This window comes from Sciurus vulgaris (assembly GCF_902686455.1).
Source record: "Sciurus vulgaris genome assembly, chromosome: 7".
NCBI classification, from domain to species: domain Eukaryota; kingdom Metazoa; phylum Chordata; class Mammalia; order Rodentia; family Sciuridae; genus Sciurus; species Sciurus vulgaris.
In genome coordinates this window covers 131592095-131619801 of record NC_136467.1, presented here as the reverse complement: position 1 = coordinate 131619801, position 27707 = coordinate 131592095, and the positions used below count along the sequence as shown (strand labels likewise).

At 41.3% G+C, this 27707-nt stretch overlaps 1 protein-coding gene across 1 annotated transcript in view; it reads left to right on the top strand.

Annotated features, from left to right (window-relative positions):
• Positions 1–4011: 4011 nt before the first annotated feature.
• The window catches only part of LOC306665789 (uncharacterized protein), a gene marked incomplete at its 5' end in the record, with an annotated part of 729076 nt that continues 705380 nt past the window's right edge, over positions 4012–27707 (top strand). Inside the window, 2 exons of the mRNA XM_079147400.1 lie at positions 4012–4017; positions 4807–5147. Coding sequence (XP_079003526.1) covers positions 4012–4017; positions 4807–5147 — 347 coding nt within the window. The remainder of the gene's footprint in view (positions 4018–4806; positions 5148–27707) is intronic.

The following is a 27707-nucleotide window of genomic DNA, read 5'->3' as shown; positions in this document are numbered from 1 at the left end:
AATGCAAAACTAACACAAACCCGTGAGGAAACATATAAAACTACTTTTTAACCAACAAATTCAAAATTTGCTATAGCTGATTCAGACAGGTATGTGGGAGACAGACATTATGAAATGAAAATGTATAAAGACAGATCAATAAAATATAACATTGTACAAAAGCTCAAAAAAGCTCAAGATGAAATCATCTGAAATATAGGAATTTTCTCAAGTGAAAGAAAATACTAAAGTTATAAAGGGAACTCCCAAGAAGAAATTATGTGTTTTCCTATACAAGGCATATTTACCCCCTAATAATAATAGTGAATTATTGCTATGATAATAAAAGAAAATTACTCTTAGAGGGAGACAATTTTTTTTTTACCTCTCCATAAGAGCAAGGAAAAAAATCCTTGACTTTCACTATAGCAAAAGAAAACCTTTATACAAAAGCTATTATATTTTCAAATTTTCTAAAACTAGGATCTATTTTGCTTATCAAGAACACATTTTCATCACTAGACACAATGCTCAACTCTTGTTGCAATCATAGAACTTGAGTGGCTTTGATTTTTAAAAAGCCAACAGTGCAAATTATGATGACATTTAGTTAACAGAAATGCGAACATCTCAAAAAAAATATAAAAACTTATCTAAAGATCCCCCTCATATAACAGATATTTTACTCTAGAAATGAATTGCACATTGAAGAGTTGTTGAGCCACATGCGGTGTTCTACAGGAATTAAATGTGCTATCAGGCTCATTTCCACTTCTGGTCAAAAGTCAGCAGTGGTTTTATTTCTCCTGATTATAAGAGCAATATATTTTACCTCAAAAAGATGAGAAGACACAGAAGAAGTACAGGATGGACTCTTAGAAACCTTTACTAACCAGGCGTCCCACGTGAAGGCTGGGCAGAGGAGCCAGGTGTGGTGGGCATGCCTCCCACTCTGTCCCTGCCACTCAGAGGCAGAAGCAGGAGGACCACAGGTTCCCAGAGAACCTGGGCGAGGCTGAGTGGCAAGGGCTTTGGAGGTGGCCCCGTACCTAGCGCCAGTGTGTGTATGTGCATGCATATGAAATAAAGGTCAGTGCAGGATAAGGGGGTGTGCAGTGTGCGCCAGAGGTTTCATACCAGTCCTTGCTCCTACTGGCTCTCTCAAGATGGATCATACTGTTTAGTAAAGGCAAAGCAGGGGGACAGAACAAACCTGAGTCCCCAGGGTGAGGATGAGACACCTGCGTCCACATAGGTCAACTATCAGGACTGAGATCCAAGACCTCCCAAGTCAACACAATTTACTCTGTGATCCATAAAAGTTCTTGTTCAGCAAGATTTGACTGTAAACCAGTAACTAGTTTCAATGTTTGCTTCAGGAAATTTATAAGAAAGAATTTATTTTAACAAAAGTGTGCTCATCTTGGCCAATAACTCCCCCTCAGTGGGACAGATTGTTCTCCTAGACAAACAGCTCATTTATCAAACAACTGAAGTTTATCCATCAAGACTCAAATTTTCAGGCCTAAATGTCACATCGAAACTGGGCCCAATCCTATTAGATCCCAGCACTGAGAGATCTGCTTTGGACACTTGAGCCAAGACCCCCACACCTGCCAACACTGCCTGGGTCCCTCACCCCACACAGTGTCCTCAGGGGACTGCTTAGGTGGCCCCCTCTCCTACTGCAGTTGGTTCTAGGATCTAGCTTTGGTTAGTCAGCAGGTTACCCTGGTGGTTTTCAGGGGAACTGGCAGTTGACAGTGATCCTGGGGGCACTTATCAGCCCTGAACTTCATTCACATGAGAGGGACCTAACTTCTATCTCATGAGGACACTTTTACTGTGGGTTTTTGATCACTGGTAGCCAAACCTGATTCCAGGGCACATCCCCTCCCCCTCCACACCATGGCCATCTTTTTTTTTTTTTTTTTTTTTTTTTTTTTTTGGTGCTGGGGGTTGAACCCAGGGCCTTGAGCATGTGAGGCAGGCACTCTACCAACTGAGCTACATCCCCAGTCTCACCATGGCCATCTCCATGCCTCACACGGGTCTACCATGTAAGTGCTCTGCACCTGAGAAAGGCATAGGACCAGAGCATGTGGTCTCACTCTGGGACATGTCGAGCTGTAGCATTTCTTGTACATTTTTGATGTGAGCCCAACAAAACTGGCTCTCAAACAATCCGAAGGGCCAGGAGTGCAGCTTACTTAGCATGTAGGTTCCAGTCCCTAGGCTCTGTCCCCAGCCACTCCCCCTCCCTAACACAAACACACACAGTACCGTAAAGTGTATGTCTAGGCAGGCATTGTTCCCTTCCACTTATTTACCTTAGCAATTTGCTCATCTATCTTAATAATACCAGTACTGCTTGAGACATTTTAAAATAACTTTTATAATTACAGTTTGATTTGCATCCTGGTGGTTGATAGAGTAGACTGTCCTTTTGTTCAAAATCTCTTTGTATGGATAATTTCAAATATATTCAAAAGTGGACAGGATAGCCTAGTGAACCATGGTCACTTCAGGACCATCTTATTCCATCTGTGCCTGGCTTCTCCTTTCTCCATATGAATTATTTTGTAGCTAATTCCATATATCATATTATTTCACCCACAAATATTTCAGTGTGTGTTCGTGAAAGAGAAGGATGGTGGTGGTGGTGGTACTGCTGCTGCTGGGGACTGGACCTAGTGTGCTCTACTCCTGAGCCACCTCGCCGGCCATTTTTATTTTGAGACAGGGTCTCGCTAAGGTGCTGAGGCTGGCCTTGAACTTGTGATTCTCCTGCCTCACTCTCAGGAGTTGCTGGCATTACAGGTGTGTGCCACCATGCCTGGGGAAAAAGATTATTTCCTTATTTATTTGGGGCAGTGGGGATCAAACCTGGGTCCTGCACATGCTGGGGAAGTACTGTACCACTTAGTTCCACCTCCAGCTTCTTTAAAAACACCAGGCATAATTCCATTGTCCCACCTCAAAATTCATCATGATTTCCTAATATATGTATTTTGAATGGCATTTAAATTTTTTTTTTTTTTTTACTATTTGTTCAATACAAGATGGAAATAAAGTTCATGTGTAGCTATTGGTGATGGTTCAAGTCTGTTTTCTTTAAAATTTTTCATTAAAGGGATAATATACATAGAAAAAGAGAATATGAACCTAAGTATATAGCTCAATGGTCTCCCCAAGTTCTATTAATATGTAGGTTGGACTTTCTCATTTTCCATTTAAAATTCATTGATGATGAATGTCTGCTTTGAATCCCCAGGTCTTCACTTCTTGGATCTGCAATGATTTGGATCTGGAATGTTCCCCCCCACACAAGGTCTCCTGTGCTGAAGGCATGGTCACCGGCTCATGGTAATGTAAGAACGTGGCAAAACCTTTAGGAGGAGGCACCCAGTGGAAGAAGTCAGGTCACTGGGGGTGTGCCCATGAATGGTATATTGGGACCCTGACCCTTTCTTCTTTCTTCCTGGTCACCTTGAGATGAGCAGCTTTGCTCCACCACATGCTCCTATTATGCTATTCTGCCTTGTCGTAGTCCCCCAAATAACAGAGCCAACTGACCACGGACTGAAATGTCTGAAACCATGAACCAAAATAAACTTTTCTTCCTTTTAAGTTGATTTTCTCAGGTATTTTGTCATAGCGACAGAAAACTAATGGGATCATTTCCCACAGTGTTTCCCCTTTTTCTGTTCTCAATTTCTTGTAAATTGATGATTACATCTAGAGGTTCATCATTTTGGTAAGATCATTTCAATAGCTGTTTACTACAACCAGGAGACTCGCTGTAACTGAACAGCCTTTTCCAGCAATGTTTTTCTTCCTTCCTTCCTTTTCTGTAGTGCTGGGACCTAACCTAGGGGCTTATCACATGCCAGGCAAGCACTCTACCATTGACCTACATCACTAGAGAGCTACCTCTTTCAAACCATCTTTTGATCATGGATGTGATTTCTACATACAAGCAAAATCCATTCAGATTGAGTGTAGCGAGTCATGTGGGTGACTTAGTTGAAAATGACGGTATGAGTTGAAAAATAAGGTGTGATCACATAAAGAATGATTTACCTGTGAAGCTGGTAAACAGGCCCTGAAGGAAATTCCAAAACTGTTCCATGCAAAGGCAGCCCTAAACAGCCACACAGGTGACTAATATGATCGGAACAACAGTGACATTGATTGAGAAATTGCATGGTACTTATATAGCCACTTTTCTGTGTGGGTAGACATGCCAGACATCCTTTCATAGTCATTAACCCCCTTTCCGGACCCTTGCATCTCTCAGTGTGTTGCATTTAAGTTTTAGAACCAGAGTTGGGGTGGCTGTGCTCTTGCTGCCAAGAGAGACCTGTCTAGCAGCCCACTGATGACGCTCCTCGCTTGTCTTAGTTCCATCCCACAGCCTGACACTAAAGATGTAGGCCTGTTGACAGGGCTGCTTCTGGGTTCCACCCAGCCGCTCCCCAGTCCTGGTGTTGGCATCCTGTCCATAACTGGTGAGAATGTGGTCAGGGCACTATTGGATGCCTGCTGCTATGGGCAGTCAACAAAAAAAATTAGGAAGATAAGGAAGAAGTTCAGAGGCAGGCACTAGCCTGGGCAGCAGCAGTGAGGGAGGCACAGCCTACTCTCAGGGTTCACAGACCTGCCTGTGCAGCTCCGGGGGTTGCTCTAAGCCCCTTCCAGACCCACTATACGCTGCGATAGGCGGAGCCCCGCCCCTCTCCCAGCCCTGACTCTGGTCGCAAACTGGGCGGAGCCACAGGGCCTCTGGCGAGACCCGCCAGGCATCAGGACTGAAGTCTTCTCCAGCTCCTCTCACCCTCTCGGACCCAAGCGCGCGCTTGCGCAGTCCAGGCCGGTGCAGGTTATCACCCCACCCTCTCCATAGCAACCTCCGCCCGCTCCCGCCCCCGCCCAGGACGCGACCACGCTGGGGAGCCCCTTTCGCACCCGCCCCGCCCTCGCCGTCGCCGTTGCCATAACAACCGCTGGAGCCCTAGCCGGGCCCCTCGCTTCTCCCGCCAAGCCACCTACCCGGAACCAGCGGTTGAGCAGTGGCCGCCGAGTACTGAAACTGTGAGGGCACAGCCAGGCCGCCGGCATGGGCTCCTCCCGCCGCTCCGCAACCCGGCCGGCCTTTCTAACAAGAGGTAAATGCGCTGCCGGAGGCGGGCTCTGAGCGCGGCCCAGGGCGGCCAGGGGATGCTCTGGCCACTTCCTGCCCGCCCGCCGGCCCGAGCCCGAGTCAGAGCTCCGCCCGTCCACGTCCCGAGCCGCTCCTGCGGGAGCCGAACTGTGGCCGCAGTCCTGCAGTCCCGGACCCGCGGGGCTCCCCTGGCCCCAGCCACGCCAGTTGTCATGCAACTGAGGCAGCCGGTCCTGGACGCCTGCGCCGCGCATCCGAGCTGGTACCTGGCGGGGTTCAGGGAAGCGCGAGTTGGCGGGTCCTTCTGGGTAGTCACTTCAGGCTCCGCAGGCGGGGGCATCCCCGTGGGTGGATGGATGGATGTTTTCTTAAAGGAGCGTCACGCTTGTCTTGCATCCCTTCCCTACCCGTTCTCTCCCGCTAAGTGTCCTCTTGTCTGGGAGATACCGTAAAATTAATTTTCCCAATTAAAAAGCTTATTGAGAAGCTTATTAGAGTCCTACTGTGTTCCACCACTGTAGGGTTTGCGAAAGTAAATAGAACGAGGTCCCGCGCACCTGGACGCGTCAGCTCCAGGATCAAGATGAATGTAGACTTGGAGTGGAGTTTGGAGAACTGAGTTTGGCTCCGATTATTATGATTTTAGAGCTGAGTGTGTTTCGAGATAATCTTTCCCAAACCTCGTTTTACAGAGATGGAATTAGGGAGGGTAAATTACTTGCTGGAGGTCACCCAGAGTTATTCCCTAGCTGTTTTCCTACTATCAGATGGCTTGTTTTCCAGCATTATCTGCTCCTTCTGGGAGATGTGTCAAATAAACATACCAGAAGAAGTTCCAGATCTGTTTAAAATAATGTAAACATTGTAGAAATGCGATAATATAGAGAGCAGTTTTCTGAAATAACAGCCTCATAATTTCTTTTTTTTTTTACAGCTAGACTTTGGGCTCCTTGAGGATATTCAGCTATGCACTTTTGAATATCTTTTCACCATATTCAACATGAGATAACGTTCTTAATGATTATCCTCAGCAGGACAGGTAGGCTTATTGGATTTATTTTTCGTCCTCACTTTTTCCTTCCTCACTTTAAGTTAGGTGAGTAGAGTCCCAGGTGTGACTTCTGGGAAACTCCAGGTAGGCTGGCTCTAGAGTGGCCTTGTGCTAGAAGGGGCTTCTTGATGTGTGCATGAAGACTGAGCAGGGTGGAAGCCTTAGAGCACCACTGCTCTTTGAGGCTGGAGAGGCCAGGGAACCCCTTGAGCCAGAGTGCTTAGCCTCCCAGCCATTGAAGATAGGCCTCTGAAATTGTAGTATACACAGAAGACAGGACATGATAAAAGTACTCTTTGGAAACAGCTTTTTGAGGAGTACTCCATAATTTGAGATACATAGTGTTTTTCTCCTTGTTTTTTTTTTTTTTTTTGTGTGTGTGTGTGTGTGTTTTCCCCAGAGCTGAGTGAGATGTTAACCATTTTTTATTTGGCTACCAGTTGAAATTGTTCAAGAGAAAATTATTGGCATAATTGAATCCTAGCATTTTCTTGCTAGGAAGGAGGAGATTATGGAACACAGTGTAGGGGCCCAGCCATGCAGATGAGGGCAACGGAGGCTTCCACCCTCAGACCAGCATGGTTCCCCTTGTTCCACTCCACCATTCTTTGCCTTTTTTATTGTCTTAACTACCTCCCCCTGCCCTTGTGTATTTCAGTATCTTTTGATCTGTGCATTCATAGAATCATGACTTACTGTGGTTTCTTTTTAGCCTTAGAATGTGGGATGATGTGTTGATGCAGACTGATTTTTTTCTGTATAGTGATGGTTTATCACATATTTTTGCAGGTGTGAGAGGATTGCTATTATACTGCAATCATGGTGCAAAAATACCAGTCACCAGTGAGGGTGTATAAACACCCCTTTGAATTAATCATGGCTCCAAGTAATGTACATTTCCATTTACTATTTGGCTTCTTATTTTTTAAGTCTTAGAATTTGTTGCTCTATAAACTTAACATTCATTGTTTCCATTGCTTCACTTACTGTGTTTATATGCTTATGAACTGTATCATCTGTAAGATGTTTTTAAATAAGCCTCTGAAAATCTGCACCTTTGTGTTTTAAAAACACACCTCAGCATTGTAAGGAATTTCCATGGAACTATGCCGGACACAGGAAATGACATAAGGGAGTTTATTAAGCAAACAGTGTCTCCCTGCAGGGTAAGAGAGAAAATGAGAGGAAAAGAGAAAGGAAAAGAAAGGACATATGCTAGAGAGAGTGGCAAGCCAGGAGGATAGATAAAAGTGAGTAGGACAGACAGTAGGAGGGTAAAAGATGGCAGGGAAGCTACAGTAAAACAGTTGAATTCCGCAGGGCTAACAGGGGACCAATATTGGAGAAGGATACTTGCAAGCTGACTGATGAACTAATAGCTAGCTAGGATGTTCACAGATTGACAAGTGGTTGGGAGGCGGGGAAAATAGTTGTACCTGATGGGCAGGAGAGCAGCTTTATACATTACAAGCATCATGCGTGAATTCACGTTAATTCTCCCTTTAAAAACACAGAAGTGGGATTCTGAAAACACTTCCTATGAATTTTGTTCTGTTTTTTCTTTTCAGTTAAAGTGGCACAGTGATCTGGTGCGTGGGTTCCAGTATGTAGAGGCCTGCTGTGGTCGTGGGTGACTGCTGGTAATCTCAAAGGAGCGCTGGAGGGTGGCGTCCCTCAGATATTGTTAGGCAGCTGCTGCATGATCTTCTCACCTAACACAAATCTGAGTTGAATCTCACACATGAGATAACTGAAGTCTCATTTTCTTCTTTTTTGTTACTTGCCTAAAAATTTGGCTAAAAATAAACATTTTACTAGACAGAAAAATGGTTCTAGTCACTTTTAGGGTACTATATGATATTCCTTGCCTTCTATTCTGTTATTATTAGGGTATGACATATATTGAGGAACATATGATAACTACAGGAAAAGGCTCGTACTATCACACACCCTGAGGAAATGTGACAGTGAACACACCAGGTTCCCGACCCCAGGGTCAGGAAGTAGAACATAGCAGCCCCCATTAGAAGTTGCACTTGGTTTCTTTGGGTCCCTGCTCCCCACCCTCTCAAAGTGTGCCACTATCCTGATTTTATTGCAGAAGGTGACTATCGCCTGTTTGTGTTCTTTATATAAATAGAAACTTGGGTGTTTTTGATCTGGCTGCTTCTGCATTATGTTGTGAGATTTGTCTAGATCAGTACAATCTTGAAAAACAAAATAATGGATGGGGTTTTGCTCCAGTGACATAGCCCATGCCTGTTATTCATAAGGCCCTGAGTTCCATTGCCAGTTGGCACCCCCAAACCCAAAGTCAAAAGAAAAACTCTAGTCCTTCTATGAGATGAAGGGGAAGTGTTGTGAGTGTTTTATTGAGGTGTAACTTACATTTAGTAGTGGATTGGCTATGTGTTAACCACACAGTTTGATTAGCTTTAAGAAGAGTCACCCACACCTCTGTCAGGACAGAACCCCAGAAAGTTCCCTTGTGCTCTTCTCTGGCAGTGGTGAGACTTTTGTTTGTATGTATGGGTGTTTCTTAAAAGCAGTCCTGTGTCTCCCTTAAATGTATCTAAGTGGTGCAGCCCTAACTAGCAAATGAGGGACATGTCTGAAAGCCCTCTGCTGTCCACATCTGTCTGTGGCGAGGGTTTGTGTGGACAGAGGCTGCTCCAGACCTCTTGAAAGGGAGTTCTGTTAGCAGCCACACATGTGGTGCCTTAGGAGTCACACAGACATTATTTCCACCTGGGACTGGCTGGAGCCTGGTGGAGGGGGCTGTTGGCAGCTCTAGGGGCAGCAGTTGTCCCTGGAACTTCACCCCATGGGACCCCACCTCACTCCATATGCCAGAACTTTTCTGTCCCATCACCAACTAGCTGTGTTGCTTACTCTTTCCCCTCCCCTGTGGCTTCAGCTCATGTGCTTTCTTAGCTGGCCAAAACCCCTCTGGTCCCGGTTCAACTTTGTGACATTTCTTGTTGTGTTCTTTTAGTTTCTAAGTGACCAGTTCTTGTCACATTTCCTAGTTTACATTCTTGAAAGAAACTTGATCTGGTCCACTACTCCCTCCAGATCTGAACTACAAGCTGTGGGCCAACCTGCCTGGTGTCAGCCTTGGGTGGGATGCCTGACCCCTAGGTCAGCTCCCTGGGCTGGTGGGGCAGGGATGAGAGGTGTGGGGATAATAGGGTCAGAAGGGCAGCCAGGAATGATGCTGTGTGTCGGCCCTACAAGGGGGGGACTAGGGCAGGGTGGGTTGTTTTCCAGAACCTGAAGAGTGATTTAAAAAACTTTCTGCTGATCTCTTCTTATTTTGATTGTCTAATTTTCAAACTCGTTTATTTCCCTTACATTACTATTTTCAGAATTGTGAAGTTTGCTTTGCAAATGCATGCATGAATTTACAGAATTCAAAATTCAAATTTGAATTGCCCCCAGTCTTAAAAAATTAAGCCATTTGTAAATTGCTTTTGTTTTAGGCAGTTGTTAAATTTCCTCTTGCATCAAAAAATACACTGCTTTTCTCCTTCTAAAACCAGACTCTTTGCCAAGTTGTTAGGACTTTTGTCTGGTGCAGCTGCACCTCTTCTGACTGTGATTTGTGGCCTACCATCCTCATCATTTACTCAGTTCCCTCTTTTCTCATGGGGGAAGACTGAGGAGAAGCAGTTGTATGATAATCCAGGTGGGTATGGAGTCATAGCTCTCACTGAAATATTTGTGAGAACCTCAGAAAGAATGCTTCAGAAATCACTGCACGGCAGGGTCTGAGGAGGGACAAGTGGGGTGGCATTCAGCAATAGGTGATTTTATTAGGGTCCTAATAAATTAGGAGTCCTAGTTTCTATGTGTCCCTGTGGAGGAGGATTGGGAGAAATGGACCTGCCCAACATAAGCACTCTTGTCTTGCTTTAACCAAGAGTTTAGTTGTAGTTTAGGATTTAAGGATAGAAAGCTGCAGGTGGAAAGTTCTACTGCAGTAGGTAACCAGGGCTCAGACATGTCCATTGCATTTCAGTTGATTTTATGAAGATTTTATTTGTTTTTGGGTCAGTAGCATTAAAAAGTCATGTTAAAGGTTTCGTTAACTTTTTGGCTTGCAGTGCTGGGGATGGGACCTGTGTGTGCCAGGCAATCACTGTGCCTCATCTGCCCCAGCCCTCCATTAACTCATTTGAGTTAAAGTGTGGAGGTTTCTAGTAGGCATTTGCAGCATTTTGAGGTACTTTTGTTAGATGTTAGCCCAGAAATGGAACATGAGCAGTGGCCAGTTGGACATAGCACCTGCCCCCTCTGCTCTCGGGGAGGAACCCAGGACCCTGAGGAACAGCTTAGAGTTATGGCAGAGATCCGATGCTTGAGGTAGTGTTCTTTTTATCACACTGCTTTTCTGAGCGTCAATTTTGAAACATTTCATGAAAGTTCTCATCCATGAAGATGGCTTCAAATGTAGTGCCACCCAAACACATTTCCCAGGGCTACTTGCCTGGCATGGTGAGGGGAAATGAGTCAGCGCAGACACCTCAGGTGATTGTGCCTGTAAGGATGGGAAGGCTCTGTGGGCACAGGACATGCCCCACAGATTAGGAGCTTGGAAGGGGAAGCAGCATTCTGAGATGCTTGGGTTGAAGTGTTTTATTTTAAAATTCTATGATAGAAAATGTAGACATTGTTGCGTGCAGCCCCTCCCCCAGGTCAGTGGCTCCCTGACTGAGTTGTGTGAGAGGAGGGCAGGGCTGAGGGTCCACAGGGGAGGCCAGGGCTTGGCCTCCAGGATCTGTTTTCCACTGAGTTCGTTAGGGAACCGGATAGAAGAGTCTCCACTGACTCCTGTCCATGTCTTCACCCAGTCCCCTTTCTGGTTTCTGTTGGGCAGACTCAGCCACCTGGCTCCTCTGCTCCTCCCTTTTTCTCTCTCCCTCACCCATCTCGGTTTCCTCTTTTGGCAGTGCTGCTGTTCTCCCAAAACCCTTTACTCATCTGTCCCTTCACAGGCACACTGTGTCAGTTGTGCCTTAAGGTCTCACAGGGCAGTCCATTTTTTTCCCAGCCACCAGTGTCAGAGTTCAGCCTGGGCTGGCAACTGGGTGGGGGACAGACATTACTTGTTGGTTTTCCTCCTTCCATCTTTAGTTCTTCCAGTCCTCCTGCACTGCTGCTCACACCTTCTGTCCTGGCAGTCCTCTGCTGTGGGATCCCACTGCCTGTCACCTTCTTTTAAACTGCTTGGCTTTGTTGTCAAGTCCTTTCCTGCCTGTGTCCAGCCCTACCTGTTTTGCCTTATTTCACAAATTGTGCACAGTTCCCAATTTGAACCTTGACTTTTATCCTTTACTGTCCTGGTCTGCGCAACAGCAGCGGCTTTCATTCCCCCACCCCTTTTCTTTGCCTCAGATGCTTGCCTTTCCCATGGTCTCTTTAGATCTCCTTCATCTTGTCTTGCCCTGTCCCTGATGCTTCTCAAGAGTGCCTCATGTTTCTCCTCCTCCTCCCTCTGTGATGTCCCCCCTTCACTGGGGGTGGAACCCAGGGCCTCTCCTGCAGGGCAAGCATTCTACCACTGGGCTCCACCCCCTGCCTTGCTGCATTGTTAGTGTTACTGTCAGTATGTACTATCTTCTCAAAGGTCCTGAGTGTCACTCTTCAGCTATTTTGCATGTTTCCAGGGCAGAAGCTTAACTATAGGGTCCCCATCCCCATTTACTTTTTATATTTCATTTAGAGTCAGAGTTTTGCTATGTAGCTTAGGGTCTCACTCAATTGGCTGGCCTTAAACTCCCAATTCTCCTGCCTGGGCCTCCTGAACTGCTGGGATTACAGGCATGTACCACCACATCAGGAACACCTTCTTTTTGACTGTGACCCATCACATGAGGGCGCATGTGGAATTTTCCTCTTATGTGATATTGACACTCAAGAAATGGCCCCAATGAAAAAATAAACTGTTTTATCATTGCTGATTTGATCACTGAGTTGCTAAATTTATAAAATTTTGCCCTAGTTAATCATGGTAAAGAATATCAAATAAAATTTAATATACCCTAGAAAATCCTATAAGTTTTAAAGCATATTATCAATGGACATACTTGTAAAATATACACTATACTTGTTTAATAGTGATATTTACCCATATTAAATGCTAGAGTGAACAAAGATAAACAGTAGCTTCTGAAAAAGGATCTAAATTGCATTGTGAACATGTTTTGAAATTTTAAAATCTCAAATCTCAAATAACTTTGAAATATTAACACCTCTTTCCAGTGTTTTGGAAACACTACACTGCATAATATTTTTGCAGCATTTCCATCCAGGAAAAAAAAAATCAAGTTTAAAGTTATCTTGCTCAGCTGGTTCTACTGAGCAAAGAAACACTCAACATTTCCTTAGAATAGAACAGATTTTTATCCAGAAACAACATTGCACCTTATGGTAAAATTTTTAAAAATCAGGATTTACAGAAGGAGCAGATGAGACTGCTAACCTTTCTGTCTCTAATTGTTCATACACTCAATGACGGAGAGAGGCAAACCTTCTCTCATGGGATTTCTGACAAAGCAATATATTTTTTCTTTTGGGATACAAAAGCCTTAGCCTGTTCCATGACATAAAATATTGAAAGAAATTTCATCCTTTTTTTTTTTAGTGAGGTATGATTTGCATACATTTAGCCTTGGCATAATTCCCCCTTTTCATGAATTCAACCTTTTCAGTGCACAGTACTTGGAATGTTGAAAAATGTATATAACATAGTAACTACCACAAAAATCAATTCACATCTTACAGTAGTCTATTTTTCTTGGGGAATGTGCAGTGGATGTTTAAAACTACAGATGATGCTACATCTTGTATATGTTACATTTTTCCTATAAATATATTCCTATGGTAAAGTTTATGTATTCAATACAGTAAGAGATTAATAACACTAGCCAAAAATAAAACAGAACAATTTAAACAATATTTAGCACTAAAAGTTAGGTGAATGTGGTCTCTAATGGTTTAGATATGAAGTATCCCCCAAAAGTTCATGTGTGAAACAATGCAAGAAAGTTTAGAGGTAAAATAATTGAGATATGAGAATCAGTGCATTAATCTCCTGATAGGGATCAACTGGGTGGTAGGTAGGGTGTGGGGGAGGTGGGTCCCTGGGGCATGTTTTCAGGTTATATATTTTATCCATGGTGAGGGGAGATCTCTCTGCTTCCTGATTGTTATCTTCTGAGCTGCTTTCCTCCTCAAAGTGTTTATGCCACCATCTTCTGTCACACTTTGGGCATAGAGAAATGTAGTTGGCCATCTATTGACTGAGACCTCTGAAACTGAGCACCAAATATAATTTTCCTCTTTTAAAATTGTTTTGGTCAGGTCTTTTTGTCACAGTGGTGAAAAAGCTGACTAATATATGGTCTCTCTCTCTTCGAAAAGTCAAGACAAGAATCACGATGTACTTTCAGACCATGGTTGACTATGGCTAACTGAAAATGTATGTTAGTGACTTTTCATGCTGTAATAAAATGCCTGAGAAAACAACTCCGAGGAAGAAAGATTTTTGTTTTCTTTTACTCACAATTGTGGAGGTTTCATTCCATAGTTGACTGGTTCCTTCTTTGAGGGAAGAAGTTAGATCTCAGGGAGATGCTTTTGAAGGAAATATTGAGACCTTAGTGTTTTGTTCTCTCTTTCTCTTTTCTTCCTGGTTCCCATAAGCCAAGCAGTTTTCTCCCTGATTTACTCCCACCATGATATTCTGCCTTATTGCAAGAACAAAATCAATGGACCAACCAACCACAGACTGAAATTTCCAAAATTGTGAGGCAAAATAAAAGTGCTTTCTCCTTTTAAGTTGGTCAACACAGGTATTTGTTCTAGTAATGGAAAAGTGACTAACAGTGTTAAAAATCCCCAACTTTAATTATGGATAGGTCTATTGAACTTTTCAATTTTATTATGTTTGGCATTTACATGTTTTGAACCTGTCATGTGACAAACATTTTCAATTATTAGGTCTTTTGGGGAATGTGTCCATTTATCATGATATATATTTATTTTTATTCCTGCTATATTCCTGTCCTGAAGTCTAGTCCCTCCAGCTTTATTTTGATTAGCATTAATATTATGTACTTTTTACATGGTACATTTTTTTTTTAATTTTATTTTTTTTTATTGTAAACAAATGGGATACATGTTGTTTCTCTGTTTGTACATGGCGTAAAGGCATACCATTTGTGTAATCATAAATTTACATAGAGCAATGTTGTTTGATTCATTCTGTTATTTTTTCCCTTCCCCCCACCCCTCCCACCCCTCTTTACCCTCTATACAGTAGTTCCTTCCTCCATACTTGCCCCCCTCCCTAACCCTAACTCTAACCCTTCCCTCCCCCCCATTATGTGTCATCCTCCACTTATCAGCGATATCATTCGTCCTTTGGCTTTTTGAGATCGGCCTATCTCACTTAGCATGATATTCTCCAATTTCATCCATTTGCCTGCAAATGTCATAATTTTATCATTCTTTATGGCTGAGTAATATTCCATTGTATATATATACCACAGTTTCCTTATCCACTCATCAATTGAAGGGCATCTAGGTTGGTTCCACAGTCTGGCTATTGTGAATTGAGCAGCTATGAACATTGATGTGGCTGTATTTCTGTAGTATGCAGATTTTAAGTCCTTTGGGTATAGGCCAAGGAGTGGGATAGCTGGGTCAAATGGTGGTTCCATTCCAAGTTTTCTAAGGAATCTCCACACTGCTTTCCATAGTGGCTGCACTAATTTGCAGCCCCACCAGCAGTGTATGAGTGTACCTTTCTCCCCACATCCTCGCCAACACCTGTTGTTGCTCATATTCTTGATAATCGCCATTCTAATTGGGGTGAGATGGAATCTTAGGGTGGTTTTGATTTGCATTTCTCTTATTACTAGAGATGTATTACATGGTACATTTTTAAAGACATTAACAATTATGAGCAAATATTTAAATAATTACAAATTATATGTTTTTGCATTTTTATTAAGCATAAAATCTGTCATTTGATGGATGTTTATAGCATTTATACTTAAGAAAAATATTAATAGAATTATATTTAAATCTATTACTTTGCTAGGTTTTTATCTATTGTAGTTTTTCTCCTTTTCTGCCTGATTTTGAATTAGTGAAACATTGTCTATGATTTAATTTTTCCTCTAAATTTTTATGTGATGTCCCAAGGCTAATAATATAAAGCTTTATTTTCTAATCATACACCTTCAAAATTACACTATTTTACGTAAAATGTAAAAACTTTAGTTTTACTTAGTTTTTACCAAAGATTAATCATCTTATAAGCAAATTAAAATGAGGAAACAGGTACTTTAAAATTTGTGTGAACCTATTCAGTTTGTTATGTAGATCAAAGTTTATGTCCAATATTTTATCCTTCTGACTAAAGAAATTCCCTTAACATTCCATTTAGTTCAGCTCTTCAGGAGTAGATATTCTGTTTTAGGGAATATTATTTCACCTTCATTTTGAAAGATAGTTATACTGAATATAGGGGGGGTTTGTTTTGCATATTTTCTAACTAGATTTGTGCTCTGTTCTTGGTCTTTATGTGTAGAGTGTGTCTTCTTCCTCCACCTCTCTTCAAGCATTTCCCTTCATCTTTGCCTTGTTACTCTTTGAATACTATGCATATAAGAATTTTCTCTCCGTAGGAGAATTTTCTCCCCTTTGGGTTCTCTGAAATTCTGTGATTGGTGATTTCATTTTTCTTCCTCTTTTAAAAATCCTCATCCATTTTGCTTCTGTACCTTCTCTGATATTCTCAATGGTAGGACATATTTTGTATTATCTCCCACTTGTGAATTCTTTTAAGTCCTGATTTTTCTTTCTGTGCTTACATTTAGGTTAAGTTTTTTCTTGTTCTGTTTTCAAGTTCACTTACATTTTTTTCTTAACTTGAATCTACAGATAAGTTTATTAAAAATATTCATCTCTAATGCTGTATTTTGTCTCTAGCATTTCCATTAGATTATTTTTGGAACTTTCAATTATTGCTGAAATTTTAAATTATCATTTTTAGTGATGTTTTCCAATCTTTCACTAGATGTTTTTGATAAGTTAGTCATCAATTTAAAATTATTTTCCCTGAAAATGATCTTTAAATCTGGTAGTTCTATTTTGTCCATTAACAGGGGAATGTTTCCTCCTTCCTTTCCCTATTCCTTCCTCTGTTCCTTCCTCCTTCTTCTGTCCCTTCCTCCCTCCCTCCCTTCCTCCTTTTTTGCCTTCCTTCCAGATGCCACATGTATAGGAGAATAATGTCTATAGGGTTTTTTTGCATGAGGAAATGAGCATACCTTACTTCTGTTAAAACAGCAGTAAATGTGTGTGTGTGTGTGTGTGTGTGTGTGTGTGTGTGTGTGTGCATATGCATATGTGTATTCCTGTCTATCTTTGTCTCACTAAAGGTTTCATATTTTCTAGCTATACCTTGCAATTAGAGTGAGTGTTGGGGAGTTCAGAAGGGTTTTCTCAGCCTGCATATTCTAACTTTGTTTTCTATCTTCCCAATGTGAAGGAAGATAATAGAGATTCCAAGAGTAGACTGTTGTGACTTCATGACCATTTTCTTTTTCCTTTGGAATAGGCTGTTTTTTATAGCAGTTTTAAATTTCAAGAAAGATTAGAAAGCATTAAGAATTGGCTACATGTCTGTCTTTCTCTCTCTCTCTCTTTCTCTCTCTCACATGCACAACTTATATATAGTTTCCTCCATTATTATGATTACTGTGAAACATCTGTTAAAATTGATGAAAGAATAATGGTACTTAATATACTCTTTTGTGGTACTTTCTGGGATTTTGACAAACCCATTGTGATAGTGTCAAGAGGTGTTGCACAGCCTAGTAATCCACAGGGTCTTCCTATCTCCCTTCCTTCTGTCTCCCTTCTCAAAATTCTGGCAACCAATGATATTTTTATTGTCTTTGTAGTTTTGCCTTCTTTAGAATGTCACATATTTGTAATAATACAGTATGGAGTCTTTTCATATTTGGTTCTTTGAGAAATATTCATTAAGGATTCCTCTTCATAACTTTTGATGACTTGAGAGTTCATGTTTTTTATGACCATTAATAATCCCTTGAATGGCTATACCAGTTTGCTCACCCATTCATCTGTTGAGATCTATCTTTATTGCTCATACAGAATTCAATTCAAAAACTCCTCAATCCTGAGCCTCCAGCCATTAATGAATCACATTTTGATAATTCCCAGGGCTACAGGCAGTTGGTTCCTGCTCATAAGCTTCTGTCCTGGGAAACATGCCTCTCTCTATTCACCTGCCCCACTCCCCTCCACTGCCCCCCTCCCCCATTCAGGACCATGGTTTGTCCTGTGACCTCTTATCCCTGATGGATGTAAAAGAAAGTTGATTTTTAGTTTGTTCAGCTTTTGTTTTGAAGTCTGTTGGTGTTTTGTTAGAAGACAGGGAATTCTTTGTTATCCTGGCCCATCCACAGATTTCATAATTCCCTTTAATTATGAATTCTCATCTTTAATTCTCCTTAAAGTTGAGACTCATTTCTCTCCCTCTTCCCAAGGGCAAACAAACTGCCAGGTTTTGGTTACTGGTCATTTGGGGAGATAGTTTCCTGCTTCGACCTTTCTGATGATGCTAAACCCATAAAAGCAGTTGAACTTTGGTCACAGAATTTCCTGTTCCTTTTGTATGTTTAAAGTGATTTCTTTTTTCATCTCCCATAAACTATGACAAAATTATCTTTTTCTCCTCTTAAGGCTCAAGTTGTTTGCTGTATATAGGAGAAGAGCAGGGGAGGATGGGCTTCATGCCTTTCTGACAAGGTTGGTTAATCATTACAGGAGACTTTCCCTGGATCACAGATCTGCTTTCTAATGTTCTCATGAGTACCCACCAAAGGATCAAAGGAAGAGACTGAGTGAGGGTGAATTCCTTTTGTGTTCCCAGAATTTCCTATCATGCTAGCAAACAGAGAGACAATAGCAATTTACTAAAATGCAACTGCTTTCTTTCTACCTAAACATATGGTATCAACTCTTTCTCCCCCATGCTTTGTCTCAGGTTTTCCATTCAGTAATCCTGCCTCTCCATAAACTTCAGGTTTCTGGGTTCACCTGCAGTCTAACTTCTGATGGTTTCAAAATATGTTGTGATTTTGCAGCATACTCAGATTTGTGTTTTTGTTCTTGTGGGTATTTTCATTGGCATCATACAGACTCTCTTTCTACATTCCTAGACAGAAGTAGAATCCAGGCTATATTTTAGAGTCTGAGTTGAGTTTGAATTATGGTAACCTCACCCAGTAGTGTGCTCAGTAATGTCTCTGGTTTATTTATTCTGACAGTATAAAGTGATAATGCTTTATACTTTATACCTGCATGTCAAAATTACAAAAAAAAAAAGATATAACATGACCTACAGAAATAACTACAGTATGTTATGAGACTAAAAACAGAAAGAAATTCATGGTAAAGGATAACGAGGTGAAGAATATCATAAGGTCTTGTATACTTGTTATAGATGGAAGAGCAAATAAAATATGTCCTCAAGAAAAGAACAAACTATTTTCTCAGGAAAGGAACACAGAGGTTTGGAGGGAAATTATTCCCTTGAGTCATCATAAAAGAAGAAAATTAGAGTACAGCAGACAACACCCGAAACATCATCCCAATAATAAATACAAACTTTAGGTGTTTATAGGTTTCTTATATGTTTCTCTATGGAAATTGAGGCCATAATGCCAAAATTAGTAAAAGTAGCATACAAAGGAAACAAAAAAGCACCCCTCAAATCCAAATAGGTATTTCTCTTTCTTGATCTTTGAATAAGATAAAAGATATAGAAAATAATGGAGTAGAGTTTGTATGGACCATATGTCCTTCAAGTAGTGCTCTAAGCCTCTATGAATGTTGGTTTCAAAACTGAAATATTAGTTAATGTTGGAAATAAATATGTATTATTACATATATGTATATGTATACACACACACACATAAACACACACAGTCTCATATATATCAAAAACCCAGAAGAGACTGTAGTGTTTTATAATAACAACTAGAAGAAATATTAAAATATACTTTTGTGAATTAAAGCACTTTAAAGAATTAGGAAGTGTGAATATATGGTCATTCCCATTTTGCATTATTAGGATGATGATCAAGTATATGTATAGTGTACAGGACCCCTTGCAACATTGAAAATGAGAGTTGGTTCATCAGTCAGCTTGCAAGTATCCTTCTCTGTTATTGGTCGCCTGTTAGCCTGGTGGAATTCAACTGCTTCACAGTAGCTACCCCACCATCTTTTCTCATGCTTTTCTCTCCTACACACTTGCGTATTTTCTCCTCACTTTTCACACTCTTTCTTGCACGTGCCCTTTCTCTTTCCCTTTCTTTTCCACTCATTTTCATCTTACCCTGCAGGGAGACACTCTGTTTGCTTAATAAACTCCCTTATGTGAAAAAAAAAAAAAAAACAAAAAAAACATAGAACAGTTATTATTTGAAACAGTCCCACAATCATCCCAATGTGTACATTTTACCTTCAATGCCGGAAATGCTCAGTAGGGAGATAGTTCATAGTTGGGGAGCTTTTGCAATTTGGTATCCAAGAAATTGAAACTTTTGACAGTGCTGATAGCTTTGATGTGAAACACTGTACAAAACATGTATGCTTTAGTATAATCAAGTCTAACACCCAATTATACTTGTATCAAAGGTTTTTCAGGGCATTTATTCATGTATTAATATAAGGAAAATAGTTGAAAATTATGTAGCATACTAACTATGAAGTTAAAGGTTTGCATTGAGATGTCTATAGACAAGTGAAGATGAATCAAGAGTATATTACTTGAAGTATTCAAGAGATGATCCTCACCGAAGTATGTTATGCAGTTTGAACATTCCTAATGAAAAAACCTGAAATACTCATAAATCTGCCTATTCTTGAGTGCCAACATCACATAAGGGAAAAATTCCACATGTGCCCTCATGTGATGGGTCACAGTCAAAAGAAGGTGTGCACGGTGTGCTGGCACATGGCTGTAATCCCAGCAGCACAGAAGGCCCAGGCAGGAGAATTGGGAGTTTAAGGCCAGCCAATTCAGTGAGGCCCTAAGCAAATTAGCAAAACCCTGTCTCAAAATATAATATAAAAAGTAAAAAGCAGCTGGGGATGGGACCCAGCCTCTGGGATGTGCCTCTGGGTTCTATCACAAGTACCACAAAAAAGAAGGTGCTGCATAAGATTTCATCAGAGGCTGGGGATGTAACTCAGTGGCAGAGTGCTTGCCTAGCATGTGCAAGGTCCTCAGTTCAAGACTTGTAACTGCAGAAGACACAATAAAGGGAAAAAAAAGAATGCACACAATCCTATATATCATTTATATATGAAATATAAATGTTTCATGTTGTGAATTGACTACCCATAAGCAAGCTATCTCATTGTATATATGCAAATATTTGGAAATCTCAAACAGTTCTACTCCCAAACACTTTGCATAAGGGGCACACAGCCTAGAGTACAAGTTAACATTATATATCATTCAGATGGAAAGAGTTGAAGCAGTCATGTTACAACAGCATAAAAAGCTGGAAATACAAGACCTTTAAACATCCTGGGACTTGTGCAATAATCCTGGTCTGGGACTATATGCTACCAAGTAAGCCTGTGCTAAAAGACTGGTTCCATAAGATTATGTAGCACCAAATGTTAGGATAAAGCATCCCACTGTACTTCTTTCTCCCAATCAAACGGAATCAAAGGAGGCTATATTGATTTTCCAAAGTGAATAATACTTACTGGAGAAGGGCTCAAAGCCAACACAGTCTAGTGCCTTTGTTATGTCCATAATGGACGTAACACATCTGCCAATATTAACTAATTATGTCCCTACTAAACCAAAGTCAAGTGCATTTCTAACCCAATGATCCTACCATTATATGTTAATGGTTATCACAAGGACTAAATTCTATTTTAAGGAAACTTTAGATGGAAATGAAGAGTCTCAATTATACCTCAATTATAGCCAAATGCATAAATTGTACCCCTAAGTTTGTTTCCTCAGGTCAAGAGTCAGAGCTGCACTAGGGATAAAAGCATGTGGACTGCCCACCCAGGTGTGATTGGTCTGCAGGCCTGATTTGGTAGCACACCCTTCTGCAAAAGTACTTTGCTTTTACTTTTCTGGGCTAATTCTGAGCACAAGTCTGATTCCTCATGACACATGGCATGTCAATCATTCTCAGGTCTGAAAAGTTGGGTGTTGTAATTCATGTCATTCTTTTTCTGATGACTGTGAATACAATACCACAACTCCTAAACTTTGATGAGCTGAATGTGGTGTGCTGTCCAGAAGTGAGCAACAGGGAACAGGCAGAGCTCCCCTTCCTCATCTTCTGTGTGGTCATGCCCTGGCTCAGGCCCAGGCAGCCTGCAGGAATCGGAGGTGCACTGGCAAACCTCTGGATCAATGGCAAACACTGCAACAGCAGCCACCTATTCCTTTACTTGCATTCTTCAGAGGTTCTAAACAGAAAAATAGAAATTCATGTCACTGTAAATGAGAGCACACCTGGACCACAGAGTGAGAGACTAAGGCATTTCCAGTACCCGCTTGCAGCCTGCAGGAAGCACAGAGGGAGAGGGGGAAGTCAAGGTATGTTTGAGCAGAGTAACACCATCTATTCTTAAAAGAATCAATCTGGCTACTGATAAAGATGGGAGTAACTGAAGAGTGACAAGCGGCTAAGTCAGGACCACTGGCACAACCTACTGGGAGGCTGAACCAGCCTTGCTTAGGAAATGGCTTTAAATCTGAGCTGGTCATAAATGAAGCAAGCTGCCTCAATGGTGGTAAGCAAGTCCCTGAGTCAATGGAACCATGGGGAATGGGTTACTGAGTAGGGAAGTTGTGCCATCAGTACTGAAGCATATGAGGAGTTGGGTTAGACAATTCTCCAAGTCTCTTCCAACTGGAGATAATGAGGTTCAGGGAAATCAGCTGAAGGGACTATTTTCACAGAGTAGGGATAGCTGACCACCTGGGACAATAAGGAGCTGTTCAGTGGTGGAAATGTGGGAGAGGCACTACTGAGTGAAAAAACAGCTTGATCCAAGCTCCACAGGTGAATAAACAGGGTCTTTGGGGAATCTAGCACACCAAAACGGAAAAGGTATATGAAGGACCAGGGGGAGATGAAGGTAGGAGGACATGCAGGCCCTCGTATGGAGAGCTCCCATGGGGTCTGGTGATACTGAGAGAACACTTTGCCAGCCCTTATTGAGGAGGAAAAAGAGACTGTAGGAGCCAAAAAAGGTGGTTTTGACCGCTTGGTTCCCCTGAACAGCTTTTGTTTTTCCCCTCACACCTTTGTCACCAAGTTCTTGAGGCCACTCCTGCCCAATATTCACTGTGCTCACTCCCCAAATTCCCACTGGAAAATATATCCAGAAATGGCTTCCTAACAAGCAACAACATAGATATAAGCCCATGAGTGTGTGAGGCCCCAAATCTAGGGGCTCTTTTGCGATTTCACTGTAAGAAGTTGGGAACAGACAATTCTGGGGAGGACCACTATTTGATGGAAGAGAACAATGCTCATGAGATGCCACAAGATGGTGTCCATTCCTTCCATCAATTCACAGCCACTCCACAAGCACCAGCCCTGGAATGGCCAGTGCTCACAACCTGGTGACATCATCTTTAGGCAACAATGGGGCTTAGGCCTTCTGAAGACTCTCATTGGTGGACAGATTCTTGGGGCAGTTGATTCTTTGCTGAGCCATGGGCCTGGTAACAAGTCTCAAAGGTATGGATCTTCAAATGGCAAAACTGGGCCTTCCTGGCAGTAAGTATCCCTTCAGTCCTTTGAGTGTGGGGACAAACATTCAGGGAAGATGCTTTGTGTTGATGGGGTGGTGGCTGCCTGCATAGAGTGCTAAATAGTTAAGAGACAGACTCCTCTAAAAAACTAAGGAGTTTTAGAAGGTGGAAACCATGTTCTGCCCAACCAGAAAAGATACACTGATGCCCTTGTCAAGTGGTTCCTTGAGGGCCTCGCCCTTAAGTTCAGTTTATCAGTCTGAGGGATTGCGTGGGTCCTGGACTGGGGGCCAGAAGGCCTGACTGAGTCTCACCAGATCATGTTTCCTCAAGACCTAGTATCCCTTATCTCTGAAAGGCTAACATGGACTCTTAGGCTCCCTGCAGACCTAGCTTTAACTGAATAATAAAATGATGAGGTAGGTATGTAAGGAGGGAGGGAAGGAGGGAATGGATGAATGAGCCAGATCAAGGAGAGGAATGAGAAACAGTTCAGGTCCCAGCCAGAGGTGTCAGTCAGCTGCCTCTTTTCTTTCTTTTACTTCCTCAGCCTGGGTCTCGCTATACTTTGGACTCATGGGACGTGTTCTGTAGTAACCGGCAGCTGCAGTATATTTATTCACTGGAGGATGAAGTTGCAGTGGGAGAGGTGTGCCCATCAGTGGGTGGAAGTGATGAACACTTCCACTTTCATTTACAGTCCACTCTTGTACTGGATCAATATGCAGAAACACCATGGTATCAATGCAGCTATTCAAATAGGCCCTCCCACAGCTGTTACCATCAGTGAGATGAAAGACCATATTCCAGATTGTCTGTGGGAGTCAGACACCCCTAAAGCCAGGGGTTATGGCCTCAGAGGCAGCATCCGTAGGACAGAGACCCCTGTTGCTATGCAAGCTGCTCTGGTGGTCTCAGGGCAGCCTGTATCTAATCGGATGCCACCTCGCCAGACCAGATCCCCATTCCTGATTCCCATCTTTCAGGAGATAACCTCTTCCCCACCCCTCCACAAAATGACTCCGATGCTGGAACACACTGTCTCCTACCGATTGGACATCTATACTGAAAGGAATGTCCACTACCATTCCCTTCCCACACTGGTCCTGGAATGAACTGTTTCAATGCCAAGCTTTTGCTTCATATCTGTAGCCTCCACTCACTGAAGGTGGGAGATTTATGTACCAATGGTATGATTAGAAAATGGAGCTAACCTCATGGCAGTCATGTTGACACAGAGGGCCCACTTGGATGTTACGTTATTAAAGATTTTTGGAAACGTCAGTCTTTTGGGTCTCATTCGCCGGTAGGAGGGCAATGTTCTTCTCCTGTTTGATGGTGGCACAAGTCTAACCAATACAATGAGAACTGGAGGTTGGCTTTGAAGGGACATATTGAATCAATACTTGTGGGTGAGCTCAGTTCCCTCCATCCAGGATTTAAGCTCAAACGTGTACAAGACCTTGGGCTAGGTCCACAAAGGCAGTGCTGTTTTGCAGGATGCTAAGTTCAATTGCCACAAGAATGACAGTTGCTGAGGGCACGCAGTAATGGCAGTCCACAATGACTATGCCAGTGGTGAAACAAGTCTTACAGAGGCCCATGAACCACACCACACTATGGGCTGAATGGGTGATATCTATGATGAATTGAATCTTAGGTATTCATCTCTGAATTGTTTCTTATACAAGAACACTGCAACATGGCTATCATGAGTCTTCTCTTACTGGTGAAGAGAAAGAATCCAAGGGCATATGCCATTATCTTTTATTTTGTTGTTGTTGTGTTGTTCCTGAGCCACTTTCCAATTTGCATCTGCCTGACATTAGAGTTCCTTATCTTTCCTCCATACCCCATGGTATGCTTTCCCTAATCCTGTCTTGTTCAAACATATGTGGTGGATGCTTTAGTGTATGCAGAACCATCTGCTTGGTCTATAGATTTGCTTAGAGTAAGAGCTGGTGAGTACCTCCTAGAATTATACACAGGAGTACATCTGTAGCAAATAGAAATCCATGGGTGCCCAAAAGTGAAGAGGCCCCTGCAACTGAGATACATGGGAACATTTTGAATACTTTCTGGATATGGTTCTAAAAGTAGAGACAAATAAGTTTATGAAGAATTTGGCTACAGTTTAAACAAGAGAATGCCTGGATCATGCAAAAATCTTTATCCCATTGTGTTGGAAATGAGAATCCCACTCACCATAGTTGCTCTAAACGTTAAATGTAGATTTCCCTGAGAGGAAAGGCCAGTATTTTTTATTATTTTGTGGTGGTGGTGTTATCTCTGCATGCATGTGTGTGTGTGTACGTGTGTGTGTGTGTGTGTGTGTGTGTGTGTGTGTGTGTGTGTTTGAAAGAGAGAAAGAGTGAGAGAGAGAGAGTTTGTGAGAGAATGTGATTATGTGATTCTTGGCTCTTACTAAACTTAGGTAATTTATTTTTATTTTTTCCTGTGTGAGTTGAAGGGATTAGGTCTGAAAAGATAGCAACTGAAAAGAAAGCCCTAGCCCTATCTGTGTGACCTGTCTCTAGCAATGGCTTGTAAACATTTTTCTTTTATTTTGGGAAGGTAAGTGGAAGCTTTTTTTTTCCCCTTTCTGTAAATATGATCTTATATTGTAACTAAAAATATAAAATAGGACTAAGTGCATGTTCCTTGATACAACAGAGGCAGAGGTTCACTCCTTCCTCACTTTGTCGCTTCTTATCATTGGTGTTTTAAACCATGCAGATGCCTAAAGTCTGAGACTTCACTACAACACTGCTTTATGCCCACCATCTGTTAGCCCTTGATTTCAAAGGAAGATGGAATCCACAAATGGACAGATCAATGCAGATTTTCTTTTTCTCTTATGAACCAGGGGAGTGGGGGTAGAATGTTTTTCCAAATTAATTTTACTATTTTCACAGTATCATTTTTGCTTTTCTGCCCTCTCCATTATACCATAATATCTTTGAGGAAAGAAAGTGAGGCTGCATCTTACATGGCATCCTCACTGCTTAGTATGTGGTCTAATGAGGCACTTAGTGAATGAATGAAGCTCACAAGAAACCTCAATGGAGAAGCCAGATGGTGTACTGATAAAGAATGCAAGCTTTGCAGTCATAGTGTGTCAGCCTGAATTCTTCCTTAACTAATTATTTGATGGTCAGACTTAGGAATTTTCCACATCAGTAAAATGGGAATTGCACAAGAATACTTATGTTCACAGGATAGTCAACAGGATTATGCCATGATACCTAACAAGTGTCCATAAGAAGTACTAAATAATGTTAGATGAATTTTTTGGTAAGTAAAAATCATAGAACAGTTTTTGTTTAAAACAGTCCCACAATCATCCCAATGAGTACATTTTACCTTCAATGCTGGAAATTCTCGGTAGGGAGATAGTCCATAGTTGGGGGAGCTTTTGCAATTCGGTCTCCAAGAAACTCAAACTTTTGACAGCCCTGATGGCTTTGATGTGAAACACTATACAAACCATGTATGCTTTAGTATAATCAAATCTAACACCCAATTATACTAGTATCAAAGGTCTTTTAGGGCATTCATTCATGTATTAATATACGGAAGTTGAGAATTATGTAGCATCTTCACTGTGAATTTCAAGTTTGGATTGAGATGTCTATAGACAAGTGAAGGTGAATCCAGATTATATTACTTTAAGTTTTCAAATTATTGTTCTTCACTGGAATATGTTATGCAGTTTGACCATTCCTAATGAAAAAATCTGAAATACTCAAAAATCTGTATGCTAAAAATAAAAATATAATGCAATTCTAAGTTTATTAGTGAATCTTCTATTTGTTTTGTTAAAATGTAATAATTACAAACTTCCTCTTTCTTATAGTTACATATCATTTAAATATACCAAAGCATAAGAAAAAAGAAATCCAACTTTAAGATGAATGTATTTGAACAGTTCATGGTCGAAGATCAACAGTAGAAATGTTAGGAGCTCCTATGAAAAAGTGTATATGCTAAAGGAACATTGTGTTCTAATTCTGTTAGTAATGACTTTATAATTCTTAACACATTATATATCAATGTATTTTGTCAGATATCTTTAAAGAATACATATATTTAAAAAGAAGTATTTCTAATAAGAATCAAATCTATTTTCAATTATCTCATCTTACTTAAACTTTGAGAAAACTTACCAAACATTTTGTTTGTTTCTGTTTCTAAGTCTGCACTCTGCAAACACCCAGAAAACCACTCTGGATGTAGGAACTCACATGAGATTTTAATAAGCAGAAGAACAGAATGTCTGCCCTTAAGGGTGAGAGAAAGAGAAATAGCACTCATAGCAGGGGAACTCCCCTTAAGTAGTGAAAGCCCACAGGCTGATTGGACCATGACTAATGAGGAAGTTAACAATCTAGATTGAAAAATAGTGTGTGGGGAGAGGGCAGAATCAGGGGAGAAATGGCTACAGCCTTGTTCCTTTTACACTCCATGTTAGTACCTGTTTGAAATAAATGTACTTTATCTTTAAACTGTATTTGTGTATCAAAATATTGCATTTTCAATTCAGAAGAAAGTTTTAACAGGAAAGTTGTGAAAACCATAAGAAAATATTTATTTGTATCCCACAATTTTAAATACAAAAGTTTTTATTTTCCTCTGTTTATGTGTGGTGTTAACATAATTGG